The sequence below is a fragment of the Galeopterus variegatus genome, unplaced genomic scaffold (assembly GCF_000696425.1).
Source record: "Galeopterus variegatus unplaced genomic scaffold, G_variegatus-3.0.2 Scaffold888, whole genome shotgun sequence".
In the NCBI taxonomy this organism is placed as follows: Eukaryota; Metazoa; Chordata; class Mammalia; order Dermoptera; family Cynocephalidae; genus Galeopterus; species Galeopterus variegatus.
Genome location: NW_007726999.1, coordinates 155,220 through 172,252, shown reverse-complemented (window position 1 = coordinate 172,252; position 17,033 = coordinate 155,220). Strand labels below are relative to the sequence as shown.

At 36.7% G+C, this 17,033-nt stretch overlaps 1 protein-coding gene across 1 annotated transcript in view; it reads right to left on the bottom strand.

Annotated features, from left to right (window-relative positions):
* Positions 1 to 17,033, bottom strand: part of MOSPD2 (motile sperm domain containing 2) — a 61,222-nt gene that overhangs the window by 24,588 nt on the left and 19,601 nt on the right. Inside the window, exons 3-7 of the mRNA XM_008573187.1 lie at positions 10,526 to 10,678; positions 9,477 to 9,563; positions 7,729 to 7,883; positions 4,520 to 4,580; positions 2,113 to 2,151 (exon numbers count right to left, since the gene is read on the bottom strand). Of these exons, the coding sequence (XP_008571409.1) occupies positions 2,113 to 2,151; positions 4,520 to 4,580; positions 7,729 to 7,883; positions 9,477 to 9,563; positions 10,526 to 10,678 (495 nt within the window). The remainder of the gene's footprint in view (positions 1 to 2,112; positions 2,152 to 4,519; positions 4,581 to 7,728; positions 7,884 to 9,476; positions 9,564 to 10,525; positions 10,679 to 17,033) is intronic.

The window sequence follows — 17,033 nt, the reverse complement described above, 5'->3', positions numbered from 1 at the left end:
GGATTATGTCATCTACAAATAGAGATATAGTGTTACTTCTTCCTTTCAAATTGGTATGCTTTTTATTTTTTTTCTTGCCTAATTGCCCTGGCTAGAACCTCCTATACAATGTTGAATAGAAGCAGTGAGAGCAGACAACCTTGTCTTGTTCCTGATATTAGAGGAAAACATCCATTCTTTCACTGCTAAGTATGATGTTAACTGTGGGTTTTCAGATTCAGGTTTTTCAAAGACGTCCTTTATCAGGCTGAGGAAGTTCTCTTCTGTGTGGTAAGGAATTAGCCTTACCTAAAGAGAGGTCTGGCCTTCGCCCTCAGCTTCTGGGAGGTAATCTTTATGCCTGATAGGATTATCTTTATTTGCCTAGGGGCCTTGGGTCATACTGGAACAATTTAGGGTGGAGGCTTTGGGTCACACAGTATCAACAGACCTGGAGACTGAGATCAAACGCATAAGCAATCAATCATGCACAGGTAATGGAGCCCCAATAAAAACTCAGAACACTGAGGCTTGGGTGAGCTTCCCTGGCTGGCAATACTCCATGCACACTGCCACACACTGATGCCGGAAAAGTAATGTGCTCCACATTTGGTGCTTTCCTGGACTTTACCCTATGTTTTACTGCCCTTGGCTAATTTTAATCTGAATCCTTTCCCTGTAATAAACCACAACTGTAATAGCTTTCAGTGAGTTCTAGGAGTCCTTCTAGTGAATTATCAAACTTGAGGGTGACTTTGGTCATCTCCTGACCTTGCAGTTTGCGCCAGAAGTGAGGGTGATAATGTGTGGACTACTGTGGTCCCTATAACTTCACAACTCTGCACATTCTGTTCCTAATTTGTTGAGTGCTTTTATTATGAGAGGGTACTTTTATCATGAGAGGGATTTTGTCAAATGCTTTTTTTGTGTCTACTGAGATGATCAAATAGCTTTTTTTCCTTTATTAATATGGTGGATGACACTGATTTTCATAAGCTGAACCAACTTTGCATTTCTTAGATAAATCCCACTTGGTCATGGTGTATAATCCTTGTTATATGCTGCTGCATTTGATTTGCTAGGACTTTGTTGAGGATTGGTGAATCTATATTCATAAAAACTAATGGTCTGTAGTTTTCTTTTCCTGTTTTGTTCAGCATTAGGGTGATACCTGCCTCATAAAAACAGTTGGGAAATATTCTCTCCACTTCTATTTTTTGGAAGAGTTTGTTAAAGATTGGTGTTAATTATTCTTTACATGTTTTGTACAAGTTACCAGTGAAGCCATCCGGGACTGTGCTTTTCTTTGTGGAAAGTTTCTGGATTACTAATTCAATTTCCTTTGTTATACTTCTATTCTGATTCTTCTTGAGTAGGTTTCCATAGTTTGTATCTTTCTAAGAATTTGTCCATTTCATCTAGGTTATCTAATTTCTTGCCATGATTGTTCATAGTATTACCTCATAATCCTTTTATTTCTGTAAGGTCAGTTGTAATGCCCTTTCTTTTCATTACAGATTTTAATAATTTGAGTCCTTTTTTTCTTCATCAATTTGGCTAAAAGTTTGTCTACTATGTTGAACTCTTCAAAGAACCAAGTTTGGTTTTGTTGATTTTTTCCATTGCTGCTTATTATGTAACAATTAACTTTTGCAAACACAAAGAGTGTTTTTCAATGGCTTTTTCAAAAAATTTTTACCAAAAAATATATCATGACTATCAAAAGGGGTCATGTGACTACAGTGATTCAGGGTGAATTTCAGATTCATCTCACCTTCTTCCTCAACACCAGAAGCCCATGAGAAGAACCCAGCCAAACTTGTGTTTTTTGACATTCTCTATCTGTGGGTGGCAAATTGAGGCTTCTGGCTATGGTTTTACCTGAATGGTTGAATATCTTGAGGCTGGTTTTAGGGAAGACTAGTAGGTGTCCCCAGAGCCTGGAGATAGAATGTTATCCCAATATGCTTAGGAATAGCCTTTGAGTCTTCTAGCTCTAACCTCTTAAAAGTACATGTCAAGTACAATATAAACATTCTTTAAAAAAACTAGATATGTTATAGCTAAATTAGCAAAGTTAAGGAAAAGGAAACCAGACATTTTGTTTTAGGAAAGCATAAATAATATACTCACCATTCATTAACCAAGGCATATCAAAGATCACTATTTTTGCTGAAAGATGAAAAAAGAAATTTATTGAATGTGACTTAGTACCTCTAATGTAATATCACTTATACCTGGCCTAGAAAAAAATGGTCACCTAAATGCAAGTAAAAACTGAACTGGCTGACTGAATCCTGATTCAGTGAAGTATGAGTGGTGCTGAAACTGAACGAACATCTCTCAAAAGTGAGGGGCCCGCCCAGGAGGATGGCTTGTGGAAAATCAATAATGCACCATCACCATCCTCTGGCAAATAGCCAGTTCTTTGATTCACTCATTGCTTTTGTTGTTTGCAGAAATGTACAGAAGAAAATAGGGTAAGTGGAGTCTTTGGATGTGGCATATCACATTAGCACTGAAGGCCACTGAACTTTAAAAACATTTCCACATCTAATTTATGGTTTTGATTATAATTTTTTAGAGATTATATTGTTAAACCAGTCTCACAGTTGCCCCCTCCCCTTTTAATAAATCATTATGTTTTAAGAAACAAAAATTATTTTGGGCCGGCCCGGTGGCGCACTGGATAAGTGCGCCGCTTGGGAAGCGCGGCGGCGCTCCCGCCCGAGGGTTCGGATCCCACATACAGACCGGTTCCCGCTCACTGGCTGAGCGAGGCACGGGAGCAACACCGAGGGTTGCGGTCCCGTTGCCGGTCCCCGGTCCAGTACAGGGGCAACACTGAGGGTTGCGATCCGTTGCTGGACACGGAAAAAAGACAAAAGACAAAAAAAAAAAAATTATTTCTATTTTTATTAATATTATGAGCTCCAAGAGGCCAGTAATTCCAAAATACAGAAGTATTATTTGCACACTGACTTGAAGATATTAAACAGCCCTTTAACAACTGTGAGAAAAGAACCAGAAACCACAAAGGGAATTTTTGATATACAATTCATTCTTCCATTCCAGATGAATCAAATGTAATTTCATTCTACTCTGAGCAGAGAACCTCCTAGATGGTTATATTTATGTAGGGTAAGTATAGTACATATAAAGGAACAAGGTATGTGTAAAAAAGGTATGCTGTTGGGATATGCTTAGAAAGAACAGGACTCAAGATGTTAAGATATAATAGTTATATATCATGACAGATTTTGGAACAGAATCAATTTAATTCCACAAAATTCAATGTCTGCAAAACACATTACATAGGTAGAATATATACATTATCTCTAGTTAACTGAAATGAATGGCATTCCAATTCATCCTTACAAAGATCCATTTATTTATTAATAGTTCTCTTAAAAGAATCTTGGACATATTTAATAAAGTAATATTGATATTTGTACTATTTGTAAGTGGCTCTTCACAAACTCCTTTAGATATTTCAATAAACAAGTGAATATTTTATTTTCGTTTTGTCCATTAGAGAAACAAGCTAATAATATGGACTCTATTGGTCATTCTCTTTATTTAAAAACATTCACAAGTACTCTGTCTAAAGAGTACAAGGCTGGGGTGGCACTGACTATCCATATCCACCATGCTTTTTGTCTGTTCCTCATTTCACATTAATGATAACAATATTAAAGCACGCCAAAGTAAGATGATTTGAGGATTTTACACTTTAGTATCACCTGAGTCATGAGCCCCAAAAGACCCTAATTACAGTATTTGGCAGGAATATGCCCAGGCAGACCTGTGAATTTCCATTTTCTGATGTCCCTATTGCCTCTCTTCAGTCTTTTCACTTTTAACCCACTAGGGTTAAATATATTCCACTGCTTATGCGGATTGGCATTTTGATTTCCCCAGGGGAAATCCATCATATAAATGCAACAAACAAAAAATAAACACAAAAGGTTGAGGAGCTCTTCATTCAGGTAATTAATGAAGAATCACAATTAAAAACAAACTTTAAATGCCAGATTCAAATGTAGTGCATTCTAGTCAAGTATTTTGTTAATGACAATTTTTAAACAGCAGTTGGTAACACAGTTTACCTTATATATCAGTATTGCTTATCACACAGTGTACTTTATCAATACTGCATATCTGTTCTTGTAAGCTTGCTTTAAGTTCCATATTTTAAATGGATTTTTAAATTTAAAGATTAGCAAAAATGGGATTATCTTGGAAGTAAATGTATTTTCTTTTTGTACCTATGTGTGTGTGTATTGTAGGATGCCATATATACAGTTTTGAACTTAAACTCTTAAAACTGTAAAGGACAACCATTACTTACAAAAAACTGTCCTCTGTACTTACCTACCAGAATATGCACTTATTACATGTCTATGAATACATTTAAAACTCTTCATCAGAAAACAATGCTTCAGATATGAAAACCTATAATAATACAAAACTCTACAATTCTCAGACATTGTCTACAGTTTCAATATATTATATTTTTATAAAGGAGTAAGTTACTTACAGAGGTATTTCGGGTAATAAATCTTAAAGCAGTTGATGATAAAGCGTACAAAGTCCATGTCCTAAAATAAAGATTAAATCTTTAAGATTGCCCACATTAGAGAACTTTAAAATGCAGATTTCTAAAGGTGATAAATTATCAAATACAAATGACACAATTATTAAATTCTTAAAAAAATAAGCTCATATATAAATATCTATATTCCCAAGGATTATGGTTTCAGGTCATTAAACTACTTATAAATAGTTATAAGTAGCCTGAAAATAAGTTGAAGAAATCAGATGCTTAGTGATGTTTTAAAATTATTCACATTACCTCAAACTAGTTACATTCGTCAGGCTGCTAAGGCAACGGGGCATAAAATGGATCTAAAAGCAATCCCCAAAGGAAAATTCTAAAAATTGTTGAATAACTAAAGAATTGCTGAATAACTAAAGAATTGTTGAAACAAGTATACAGTTTATAACTTGACTACCTAGAATGATACTATGTTTGTATGTAAATTCTGGTATCTTTGAGGTTTTATACTTCATAATAGACAATAAAATATATTTTATTAATTTTTTACATAAGTTAATCTGATCACATCGCCCTGTTGTGTCTACTTAACTTCCGGCTTCTTTCCTTTTATTTAGAGAAGCAGAATTCGTTTTTTAGTTTTCCAGTGTCACTCATTGACTCCAATTTCTGGAAGACTATAAACATAGCTGTCTGGTTGGTTCTACTGCTTTGAGCACAACAACAGGAAATTAGGTCATTAGGGTTATTATTCACAGGGATCATTTTATTCCATGTCACTACATGGCCAAAGGTTGATTCACTAATACTGATCAGCCGTTTTATAAAGACTGTGGAATAAAAGATAGAACCAGGCAAACTATAATCAATCACAATTACTGAAAGGCAGGTTGTCCTAGAGATGAGATAGTCTATAAAGTCATCCCTAGCATGTGAGTTGCAGCATCTCTAAATGCAATAAACTGAAGGTAAGCATCCTTAACCATCTTAAGTATTTATTATGATACAAATCCTAGTATACAATAATTCCTTCATTATATTATTATATCTGCTGTGCATTAAGTTTCAAAATTTGAAGTTGAGTCAAAGAAAATAACAGAAAAGAACTAGTTAAATAAAAATTTTGTCACCTAGTTTATAATCTGTAGCCACCAGAGACTTTGCCTAAATAGTCTTCACGTAATATTCCTGTTTCTATCATCCTTGCCCATAAAATCTCGAGTTACCGCTAATTCGAGTGGATTTGATAGGATGCCACTGGTGGATGTCTATTAGTGGATACTACATAAAATAGCTCAATGAAATCTGCATTCTATGAAAATGTTTTTGAGATGATATTTGTTATCTTGTAAAATGTCCTCCCTTGAGGACCGATGAAAGACTTTTCTCTCTAGTTCAAGTATCAGGAATGGATACACTTCTAAGACACTGGTTTTAAAATAGAGCCAGTGAATAATTTTAAATGATTGCATTTCTTTCAGGCTGATAGCTGAAAGCTTAGATCTAAATTGGTAGCCCAACTTTAACAATTAATTTTCTTATGTTTTGCCTTGTAATTCTGTATACATCTTTATAAGCTGACTTAAATCCTTTGTAAATTATGAAGGGGTCATATATAAAAATAAATTATTCAATAAGATTCAAGTAATTTAAAATAGTAATAATGGTTGACTTAGTAATGCAAATAAACCTATTTACAAATTAAAGATGATGAGATATCCATCATAAGTAGCTTGAAAAAAATCAGACAGCTCAAACCAATTCTTGTCCCTATATATGGCAATAGAAAACATTAATGTTTATTTTTCATGATTCTGGGTTAAATAATTAGAAAACTATCATACACAAAGAATAACAGAATCATGATCAAAATATTTCTAGACAATTTGATTTTGGTTATAAAATAATTTCCTCTGTAATTAAAACCCATTGGCATGAAAACTAGGTTAGAAAAATCCAGGGCATTGGATTCTTTAAAACAAAAAGCAAAATAGAGACATGAAAAAAAAATCTGTGGTCCTACCACCCAAAAAAACTCTTGTTAACAGCTCTCTCTAGCCTGGTTTTTTGTGTTATAATGTCTAAGGTTTCCTTTCTTTGGGCTACATCTCACCATATTATAATTATTTAGCTTTTTTCAAGTTAAAAAAAGGTAATTTCTAATATTACTATAAACTCTTTATAACCATCATTTTACATAGATACACATACGCCCTCAATCTGATATACCATAATTTACCTTTTCACCACACTGAATACTTAATTTTTTTTCTAATTTTTCACTATTTTAAATGACACTCTGAAAAAACATTTTGGTGTACAATGCTTTTTTTGTATTCAGGATTATTTCTTTAGATTTCTAGAAGTTAGTTACTAGGCAAAGAGTATAAATACAAATACCTTAAGGTTCTTAACATACTTTGCCAAATGGATTGAAAAAAAAATTTCAACACTGCCCTGAGCAAGTTTGCGAATGCTACTTCACTGCTACCAGAATCATCTTTGATTAAAAATGTAAAAGATAATAGAATAAATGTGCCAACCGCTCTCAACTGCTGCTGAAGGGTTTGTAGTTACCACTAAGGTCACAAGAACTCAAATTAATGACTGCGTTTTACTTATTTTTTAAGCTTGGCAAAATTACCTGAAGAAAACTGGCTTCCAAAGCTAACTGAATCAAGCAAACAAACAGAAAACAAATCCAAACAAGGAAACAAAAATACCCAACAAAATCACAAAGTGCTGTAAGTGCAAAAGTCATATGAACATCTCGCAAATGCAAAACATGGTATGAATATAATATAATAGAGATCACTATTCACTGAATGTGTTACTCTGTGCCAGGCACAGGGGTGGGTGCTGTAGGATATTAGCTTCAATATAAAAGTTCATTGTTACCACATTGACTCATCTCCTACCAGCCTTGATGGTCTAACTCTCTACATCCTGTGTATCACACAAGGAACAGTACTAGGAAACCTACAGTTTTAATGCCAAACTCTGAAACAAATTTAATTCTTTGCAAACCCTATTCCATGTTTGAGTAAACTCACAATGCAAGGAGAAAAAAATAAATCCCAAACATAAGTTAGTTAGCTAAATTTTATAGCAATATTTGGTTGGCAGGGAGGACAGAAGAGAGGGAAGAAGCCATGATAAACAATGATTTAGAACTAATGAAAAATGCTTACTATGTTATTTATTCCAGTTTCTGACAGGTCAAACATCACTGTTACAGGTTTCCCATTTTCCCTCTTAGCATAACGTTCCAACCAGAATGCTATGAGTTTCTTTTTGTCCAACACAGTCTTCGGGTCTTTTATATAATACTTCACCCTGATCCAGACTTTAAAAAGCAAAGCAAAATATAAAAATAAGGAAAAGATTTATGGCATTATAATATTATTATATATATATTGCCTTTCTGTTGCCATTTTTCTTCATTTATAATTTGTTTTGTTTCTGATTAAAAACACCTCTTCTGTCTTTTAAATGAGAAATGAGGTTAAATCTTGTTAACCTTAAATTAAAGAGTAGCAGAAAAGTAAACTATTTTTCTTTTTCTTAGGAAGTAAATAAACTTTAAGTAAGGGGAAAAGGAAAACACAGGTAAATAAATACTATTTAGTAATAACCCAGAAGTGCTCTTCATTGTGCCTAACAAAAAAGAAAGTCACTGGTTCTGTCAAGCACTAGAAAAAGTGCTCCACCCACAGGAAAGACCCTGAAAGAGGTGGGATGGAGGCACAGGTGGGTGCTGTGCAGCAGGTGGAACGCTGCAGCCCGTTCAGGCAGTGGCAGCTAAGACGACACATGAGCAGGGAGGGGAGAATCTAAACAGAGGACAATGGCTGGACTTGAAGGACTCGAAATGAAACCCTAGGGCATTTTGGTTTTCCTAGTTTGAAGCACCACTCGGGCAGCAGCATAGAGGGTAGAGTGAAAGAGGCCAAGAAAGAAACCCAACAGGCTATGACCTGGGAAGGGGCTGGGAGCACGGGGGCAGTAGTTAGGGACTGAACTGAGGAAGTGGCTAGTCATGTTGGAAAAGGGGCCAAACTGAAGCTATATTGAGGAAGAGCCAATACGTGGGCCTGAGGTGGGTAACACAGAAGGACAGCAAGTGGTGAGATGTAGACGCTCAGTTGCACATGGCCTGGGGATGGTAGAGGGTCACCACTATATGGGGGCAGGCAGCTGAAGCTGTCAAGGTGCTTGAGATCACCAAAGAGACTGTGCTGGAAAGGAAAAGAGGCCAAAAAAGGAATGAGGCCTGGAAAGCACATTTAAGGAACAGGCGGAGAAAGAGAAATGAGAAAACAAGATTGAAAAGGAAGTAGCAGCGACAAGAGGAAAAGGCAAAGACAGTATTGTTAAAGCAGGGACAGAGCACATGCTACAGAAAAGGCAAGCAGGATGAGTGCAGGATGTCTGTTCAGCATGCTCGACCATGCCTGCCAAGTGCTACCCTTGGGACAAAGCCAAGCTGGATTCGGAGCAAGCAGGAGATAAGCACAAGGGAGTCATCTGAACAACAGAGATGATTGTTACTGCTCCTCCCATTAGTATACATATTTCAGAAGAAACTAAAGGGAGAATATCACGGGTTATTTAGCAACCTTTAGTGACTGTCATAAAGATTCTCCATAAAAATAATGAGTTGCATTTTAATATCTCAGTTGAATTAGAAAGAAGATAATAACTCTGAATTAAATTATTTTGGCTGTGTGCCTTTATTGCCTACTCTATTACAATGCAAACAGTAGGCACAGTGACTAAGTATCTGACACTTGTTAAAGATGGCCCTAATAATCCCTAAATGCAGGACACTTGATGTGTGCTACATATGGAGAAAGTACTGCTGATTATTAATTCAATTCACATTGATACCTACATCTCAAACTCTTGAAAATCCAGTGCACAAATTAAATATACTTACACAATTTGTTACCTTCTTTGTCATAACCATGGAGATAAATACCACCAATTTCCAACAACCATCTGGGAATGGAGGATTCATTAAGGTCTAAAAAGTGATAAACTTTAATCAGTAATTGTAATTTAGGAACCTAAAGATAAAACTCACAATGTAAAGACAAAGCTATGCAGTAATTCTGATATTAAAAAAGGATACAATTTATTCAAACATCTGGAAAGAAACCCTGGCAATAAAATATGGTGTTTCCTACTGATGAAACAAACACCACAGAGACACAGGTGACAGAAACGGAAAAACTCCATTTCCCTTGACATGTAGATACATTTCCACATTCTATTTGTGTTTCACATAATGACTTGCAAACAAATGTTATCATGGTTAGATAATTTCAAGAGAACATGCCAGTAAATATCTACATTACAGTCTCAGAATCAGTGAAAAAAATATCACGTTGATCTCTCTAATAAAATGGTATTTTTCTATAAAGCTTGATAAACAGTAGACTCTAATATATTTTAAAACCTTGGGGCAAGTGGAAAATACTTTAAGAAAAATGTGAGATCCTTTAGCAGGAGGAACAAACAATAGGCCTGTCCAGCCTCAGGTGAGGCCGAGGACCAATACAGCAAGGCTGCACACGCCAACGTTTTTGTTTCATTCACCAGCAGTTCCCTAAGAACTTTCAGAGATTTATCTTTCCCCACCCCCTTTAATCATATCTCTGCTGCTTGTCACCAGAAACTAGCAATTCTATGTAAGAAAACAAGTACTACTGAGTTTAAAAGTTTATTCTGTAATTAAATGATTTAGAAATATCAGATTTACATTTCTTTGCTTGATTAAAAAACGCTTCACTGTTTGTTGAAATTACCTACAGCTTTTAGATTTCCAATCACATTTGAAAGTATTATTGGGTCCTTATAAATAATTATATTCTGGTGTTTATGTTGACTGCCAAGAATATGTGCAAATACACGATTAGATAAATGTAAAACAGTAACATTTATGCAGGAGATATTACACTGTCAAGGTTAAATTGAACAGCTTACCATTGACAGAAATCTCTTTCCTCCACTGAAAACTCTCATCAAGCATCTTCAGTGTTTCATCTATATTATGTCTCCAAGCTAAGTAACTTTCAACCCAGTTATCATCTTGTTGTAGCCTTTCAACATCACGTGGATCATATTTATCTGACTTATCTAGGGAAAGAAATAGTAATAAATATCCAAATCGGATTAATTCTGCAGTGCAAAATAACAAACACTAATGCCAAAGGAGAAGAAAGACCCAGAAGACAAAGCTAAGCTATTTGAGGATAGATACAGGGATGTAGTTCAGATGAAAATGCAGTTTAAAGGACTGATGGAATTTCGAAATGTGAGGAGAATGAAGTTATCTAAAGACTGCAGGTTTAATTGAAGTAAGCCACTGTAGATTTTAAAAACAAGATCATAGTAAAATATTTGGCACAATCCTCTCTAAAACTATAAAACAACATGTGAGAAGATCAGTTATGTTATCTGAACTTGAAATCCTTAATCTAGTCCAAGAAAAAAAAATATGTAAAAAAATAACTAAGTTGTACTTAAAAAGACATGTGTTTGGCAAGTGTCATTAAAAAATATAAATTAAATGCAAACTGGAAAACTGATCACATATGCCGCATTATGGTATTTACTATTTTCCTATTCTGTGGCCAACATTTCCAATTTATTGGAATAATTATTTCCAGTAACGGTAACTTCTCATAATCCACCCTACACACATGCTATATTGCTACTAACGTCTATACCAGATATTTCTCCTTCCATGCCCTGCTCTATTTTTCTGTAACTGAACTTTCTTGTCTCATAATGATCTCTGTGCATCTGAATTCTACCACTTTGCAAGACTCCTTTTTCAAATGCTTCCTCTTCCATAAAATTTTCCCTGAGCCCAGAAGCAATTCCTTCCCTCCTGTGAACAGCTACAGGACTTAAACTAAGCCATTCTTAAGGCACTTACCACCTTTTACCTTGAATTAGAGTTACTGGCATTCGTGTCATATTTTCCAAATAGACAGTAAGAGCATATACTCTATACATCATAAGAATCTTCCAAAGCAGATCACTGTAGTGCCAATGAAAAGGACTTCAGTAAACATTTGATGACAGAATCCATTCCTTCTCATTTTTTTTTTTTTTCTCAGTTAACTGTACTCTCCCAGGAGCCCAACAAAAAACTTAAAAAGAATTTCTCTGGCTCCTTCATTTTCTTTTCTTTTGCATCTAGTTAGTTGCCAAGTTTTATAGATTCTATTTCCTCTCCATTTGCACTGCCTTATTTCAGGCCCTCAGAGATAATAGCTGAAAGGGCAGGAAAACATGCAGTGCATTTAGAGAATTATCTCCTTTAAGCCTCAATTTCCTTATCTTTCAACTGCTTTATATACTCACAGTGATGTGTGAAGATCAAATGAAAAAGTACATATAAAAGGACTTGGAAATTTAAATCACAATAAAATATAAGATGAGGCTATAAATTATGCATTTGTAGAGTGTTACTTTGGATATGGCTTTTAATATCTGGGCTCTATTTTTCTAATCTATAAAATGAGTGGTTTTGTGTTAAATAAACCCTGAAAAATATTTTTTAGCTCTGCTATTTGAAAATTCATAAGTATTCAAAGCACAATTTTTCTGTAATAATAAGCAATAATAATAATGGCAATAATAAGCATGCGTTGGCTACAAAAGAGTTCACATTGTTTAGCACTGAGATGGCCCCTGGGAGCTCCTGTCCCCTGAGGAAGCACCATCCAATTGGGCAACTGGACCAATAAGGTGTTTTCCTTGAAATTACAGGCTGACTTCATCCATTTTCAAGAAAATTTCTGCCAAATACCCAAGTCTGCATAAGCATAGTTTACTTACCAGTTGTTCTTTCAAATAAAAATGGTGGTCTATGAAAAAGGTGAATAACTCAGCTGGCATCTCAAACATACATGCAGAAGTGTTTTATGTGTACTTCCACATTTTGTCACACAGAACATCAAGAGGACATGTACTCAAGGGTTAAGATTTAATAAAATGTACTGCTTTATCAGGGACTTTCTAAAATAAAATTGGCTTTTTTTCTTTTTCCTTTCTGGAAGTGCTGACAACGAAGACTACCATGACTACTAGCCATTGCTTCTGTGTAATCAGTGCAAATGTCAGCATGGTGAAAAAGGCAAATGGTATCACAGAATTATAAAAATAGTTTTGACCTCACAGGCTTCTGAAAGAGTCTTAGGCATTCCCTAGGGTTCCTGGACTACACTCTGAAAACCAATTACTTATAATAATATTTGGCAAGTGGTTAAAAACTCTGTAAATATTAGCCATAATAAAAAAGAATAAAACATTATTGTTGGCGTTATCATTATTACTACCACTAGGAATATCATAAACAAGACAGTGCCCATTACTAAGAAATCAAAAGCCTACTGCTCTTTGATAACTTTCAGGGATGCAGATCTTTGAAATTAGAGCTCTCCATTTATATTAAAGTGATTAATTGTTATTAATAGACATGTACTTACATATGGAATGTTGGTTATTAATCATTTACTCCTAGACAAATAGAAATTAAATCAGAGAGGGGGAATAAAAGAGAAGGAGAAGACTGGAAAGGGGGACATTTGGGAGGGAAGAGAGGCAGGAGAAAAGTGGAAGCGGAAGGGGACAGAAGACGGGGATATAGGAGATGAGTGAGGAGAGGAGGAGAGACCATGAAACAGAGAGAGAAGAGAAAGATGAGGGAGGCAAAGACAGACATAAGAGGAAGGGAGGAAAAACAGGATAAACTGTGCATTCACAGTAAAGAAAACTGGGCCTGGGACCCCAAGGGCAAGGGCAATCATTAACTGTGCTTATGACATCACAATTTGCTGCTTTCAAACATAGCCCTCAGACAACTGAGCCCTCAAGTGGTCAGGAGTGTTCAGAAAACCAATCCTTTGGTAAGTCCACATGTGCTAAGTTTCAAATGTGCCCCCTCCAAAATTCAGGTGTTGCCAGTGTGTTAGTATTAAGTGCAGTCTTTGAGAAGTGATTAGGCCAGTAGGGCTCCTACCTTGTTAATGGGATTAAGGCCCTTATAGAAGAGACTTCATGCAGCCTTAGGTAGCTTGCCCTTCCAACTATTGCCATGTACAAATGCAGCAATGAGGACCAGACACCAAATGCTTGATCTTGGACTTTCCATCTTCCAGAACTGTGAGAAAATAACTTTCTGTTCTTTATATTACCCAGTCTCAGGTACTTTGTTATGACAGGACAAAACGGACTAAGGCAAGATATTATGGGAAGAAGCTACAGATGTACACTCAAAAGTTATTTGAAGATATAAAAATACACATGTGTGCACACACACACACCTAGGATGTAATTTTGAAGGGCTTTACCTATTAATGATTAAAGTGTAGAGATGAGAGGGTTTAGTTATACACACAGATATGTATGCATATGAATATACTCTCATAATACCTTGTCCTTATTACTTTCATCTCATTGTGGACCAGTGAAAACTTCATCACAAACTAACACCAATCTCAAGTGGTGGATTTTTAAGCCTCATCTTTGCATATTTTCAAAATAGCTCAAAGTTCAAGAAAAAGAGACTACAATTCTTACTTGTAAAACAGCAAATTCCATTATTAACTTTTCTTTCTCTTTCTTGTACTTGTTGGCTGGTGACATTACCAACAGGTCAGAAACTGTATTTTAAGGTTAACAAATGTAAAAAAAATTCTAGCCATATTCAGGATGTAGCATAGAGTGTTGGTATCAGAAGACACATGCTACTATGTATGATGAGACAGAAAATGTCAATCTGGACTGTATTTTGTTCTCTGAAAAATGGAGATAAGGTCTGCCTACCCACGGTCCTTAGGAAGATCAAGAACACTGAAAAATTTTAAACATTACACAAATGAATTTCTACTAATGTAAGGTAGAATGTTAACCATTAAAGGAAGACTAAATTCTAACTTACCTATTAGTTAACCAGTTGAGAAAAACTTGGAAGCATATGTAGTTATTATAAATTGCCTAGATTTCAGATAAACGTTGAAAAATATGAAAGTATTCTGATATTGAAAACTAGAGAACACTTAATAACCAGGTCTCATAACATTCAAAAGCAACAAACATATAACTCTAGATCATCATAGTAGTTTAAATGCCTTAGGATCTCTTATTTCTCCACGACTGATCTCTTCTGGATCCACTGAAAGTCCTGGTAGGGCCTTGGAAGGGCATTTGTATTGGATGGACTACTTCTATTGGCTGGACTGTGTAAATGCCAACAACGGGAGCCAAAATAAAATATTCCTTCAAGAGCATCCTCTGCAAGTTGGTCACAACTTACCCTTTGCTGTGAACCTCCACTTTCCTGTGAAGCTATCTGGTGACACTGAGTGACTGGTAACCTTTTACGACAGGATTAAGTCACTGACCTATAGCATTGAATCTCTCACTTCAGCATTTATCAGAATCACAAGGAGGGGAGGAGTGACATCATCAAGATGGCAGAATAGATGGTTCCCTGTGTCACTCTCCCCCACAATCAAACAATTTCCAACTACTAAAAAGCAAAGACTGCCAAGGTGGAGCTTGGGGAAAGAGGAGGACTGACCTGCAGAGTTCATGAAAGCAGGAGAAGCTATGAAGAGAGGAAGAAGAAACTGCTCCAACTGTTTCAAACCCCTGATGCTTCAATGTTGGCCCTGTGAGAGGCAGGAAGAAGCTACAGCATACAGGAGTGGGAGCCAGCAAAAGCCACAGGTGAGCCTTTTGATTGAAGTTTCCTGGAGTCTGCAGGGGAGAAGAGGGACTTGGAGTGCACCCCAACAGCCCCCAGGCCAGCAAGACCACTGACAAGGTTACCGTGGACCCACATAGGAGCAAGGGCAGTAGCTAAAGGAACCACCCAGATACTAGTGAATCATCACAAGAAATCTTTGAACAACTCACCCCATGGGAAGCATATGGAGTGTGGGAAAGAGACTGGGCTGCCGGGGTAATACAGGGGTGCAGCATGGGCAGCTGATCTGCCTTCCAATTGGCACAGGCCCACTCGATGAGGACTGGTCAGGAAGACAGAACTGCAGCAGGCATAGTTTGCTGGAAAGACTCAGTCCTGGGCCAGAATTTCTGCACAGCTCAAGTATATCTGACCTCAGAAGACCCAGAAGTGATTAAAAGCTCAACAATTAAAATCCAGTCCACACAAAAAGCTTTCCCCAGAGAATCGGCATCAAAGCACCAATTCAGTGCAACCACAGAGCTCGAGTGCTGGTCCCCACAGGAAATTCCTCCAATTTTGGAATTAACCAAAACCACAGACCAGAGACAAAGATCTAATATTTACCAGTGAAGGTCTAACACTACCAGTGAAGGTCTAACACTACCAAAGAATACCTACAAAACTTAAAAGAGGTAGCAGTCTCCTCAAACGCCCAGGCATCAATGTAAAGACATAGAGACCGAGAAAGAACGGAGAAATATGACAACAACAAATGAAGCACCAGCAATAGACCCGGAAGGACAGCAGATTTACGAAATGTCTGAAAGAGAATTCAGAGTAACACTCTTAAGGATGTTCATGGAGGCACAAGAAAATACAGATAGAAAATTAAATGATATCTGCAAAACAATCCAGGAGCAGAATAAGAAACTTGACAAAGGAACTGAATCAATTAAAAAAAAAAAAAAAAGAAATCCTGCTCCAACAGCAGACAATCAAACAGGAAAGAATCAGTGAGCTTGAGGATAGAATAAATAAAATTATCCAATCAGAGGAGCAAAAAGAAAAATAAGAAAAAAATGAAACGGAAATACTGCAAATATGGGACTCCCTCAAGTGAAATAACCTTTGCATAACTGGCATACCCAAGGAGAGGAAAAGCAAGAGATGTAGAAAGCATATTCAAGAAAATAATGGCTGAACATTTCCTAAGCATGGAGAAAGATGACAGCGTCTAGGTACAAGAAGCTTGGAGATCACCAATCAAATTCAATCAAAGGAGGAATACCCCGAGGCAGATCATAATCAAATTATCAAAAACCAAAGACAAAGAACACTGAAAGCATGAGGAAAAAAGAAACACGTAACATTCAACGGGGCTGCAATACATCTCTGTGCAGATTTCTCAGTAGAAACCCTACAGGCCAGAAGAGAATGGGATGATAAATTAAGGGTGCTGAAGGAAGAAGACAAGAATTCAGCCCAGAATTCTCTATCCAGCAAAACTAACCTTCAAATGTGAAGTAGAATTACAATCTTTCTAACACAAACAAAAGCTAAGGGAATTCGGGGCCGGCCCGGTGGCGCACTGCTACAGTGCGCCGCTTGGGAGCGCGGCGGCACTCCCGCCGAGGGTTCGGATCCCACATACAGACCGGTTCCCGCTCACTGGCTGAGCGAGGTGTGGGCGCAGCACCGAGGGTTGCAATCCTGTTGCCGGTCCCGGTCCGGTGCGGGCGCGACACTGAGTTGCGAAAAAAGACAAAAAGGAAAAAAAAAAAAAAA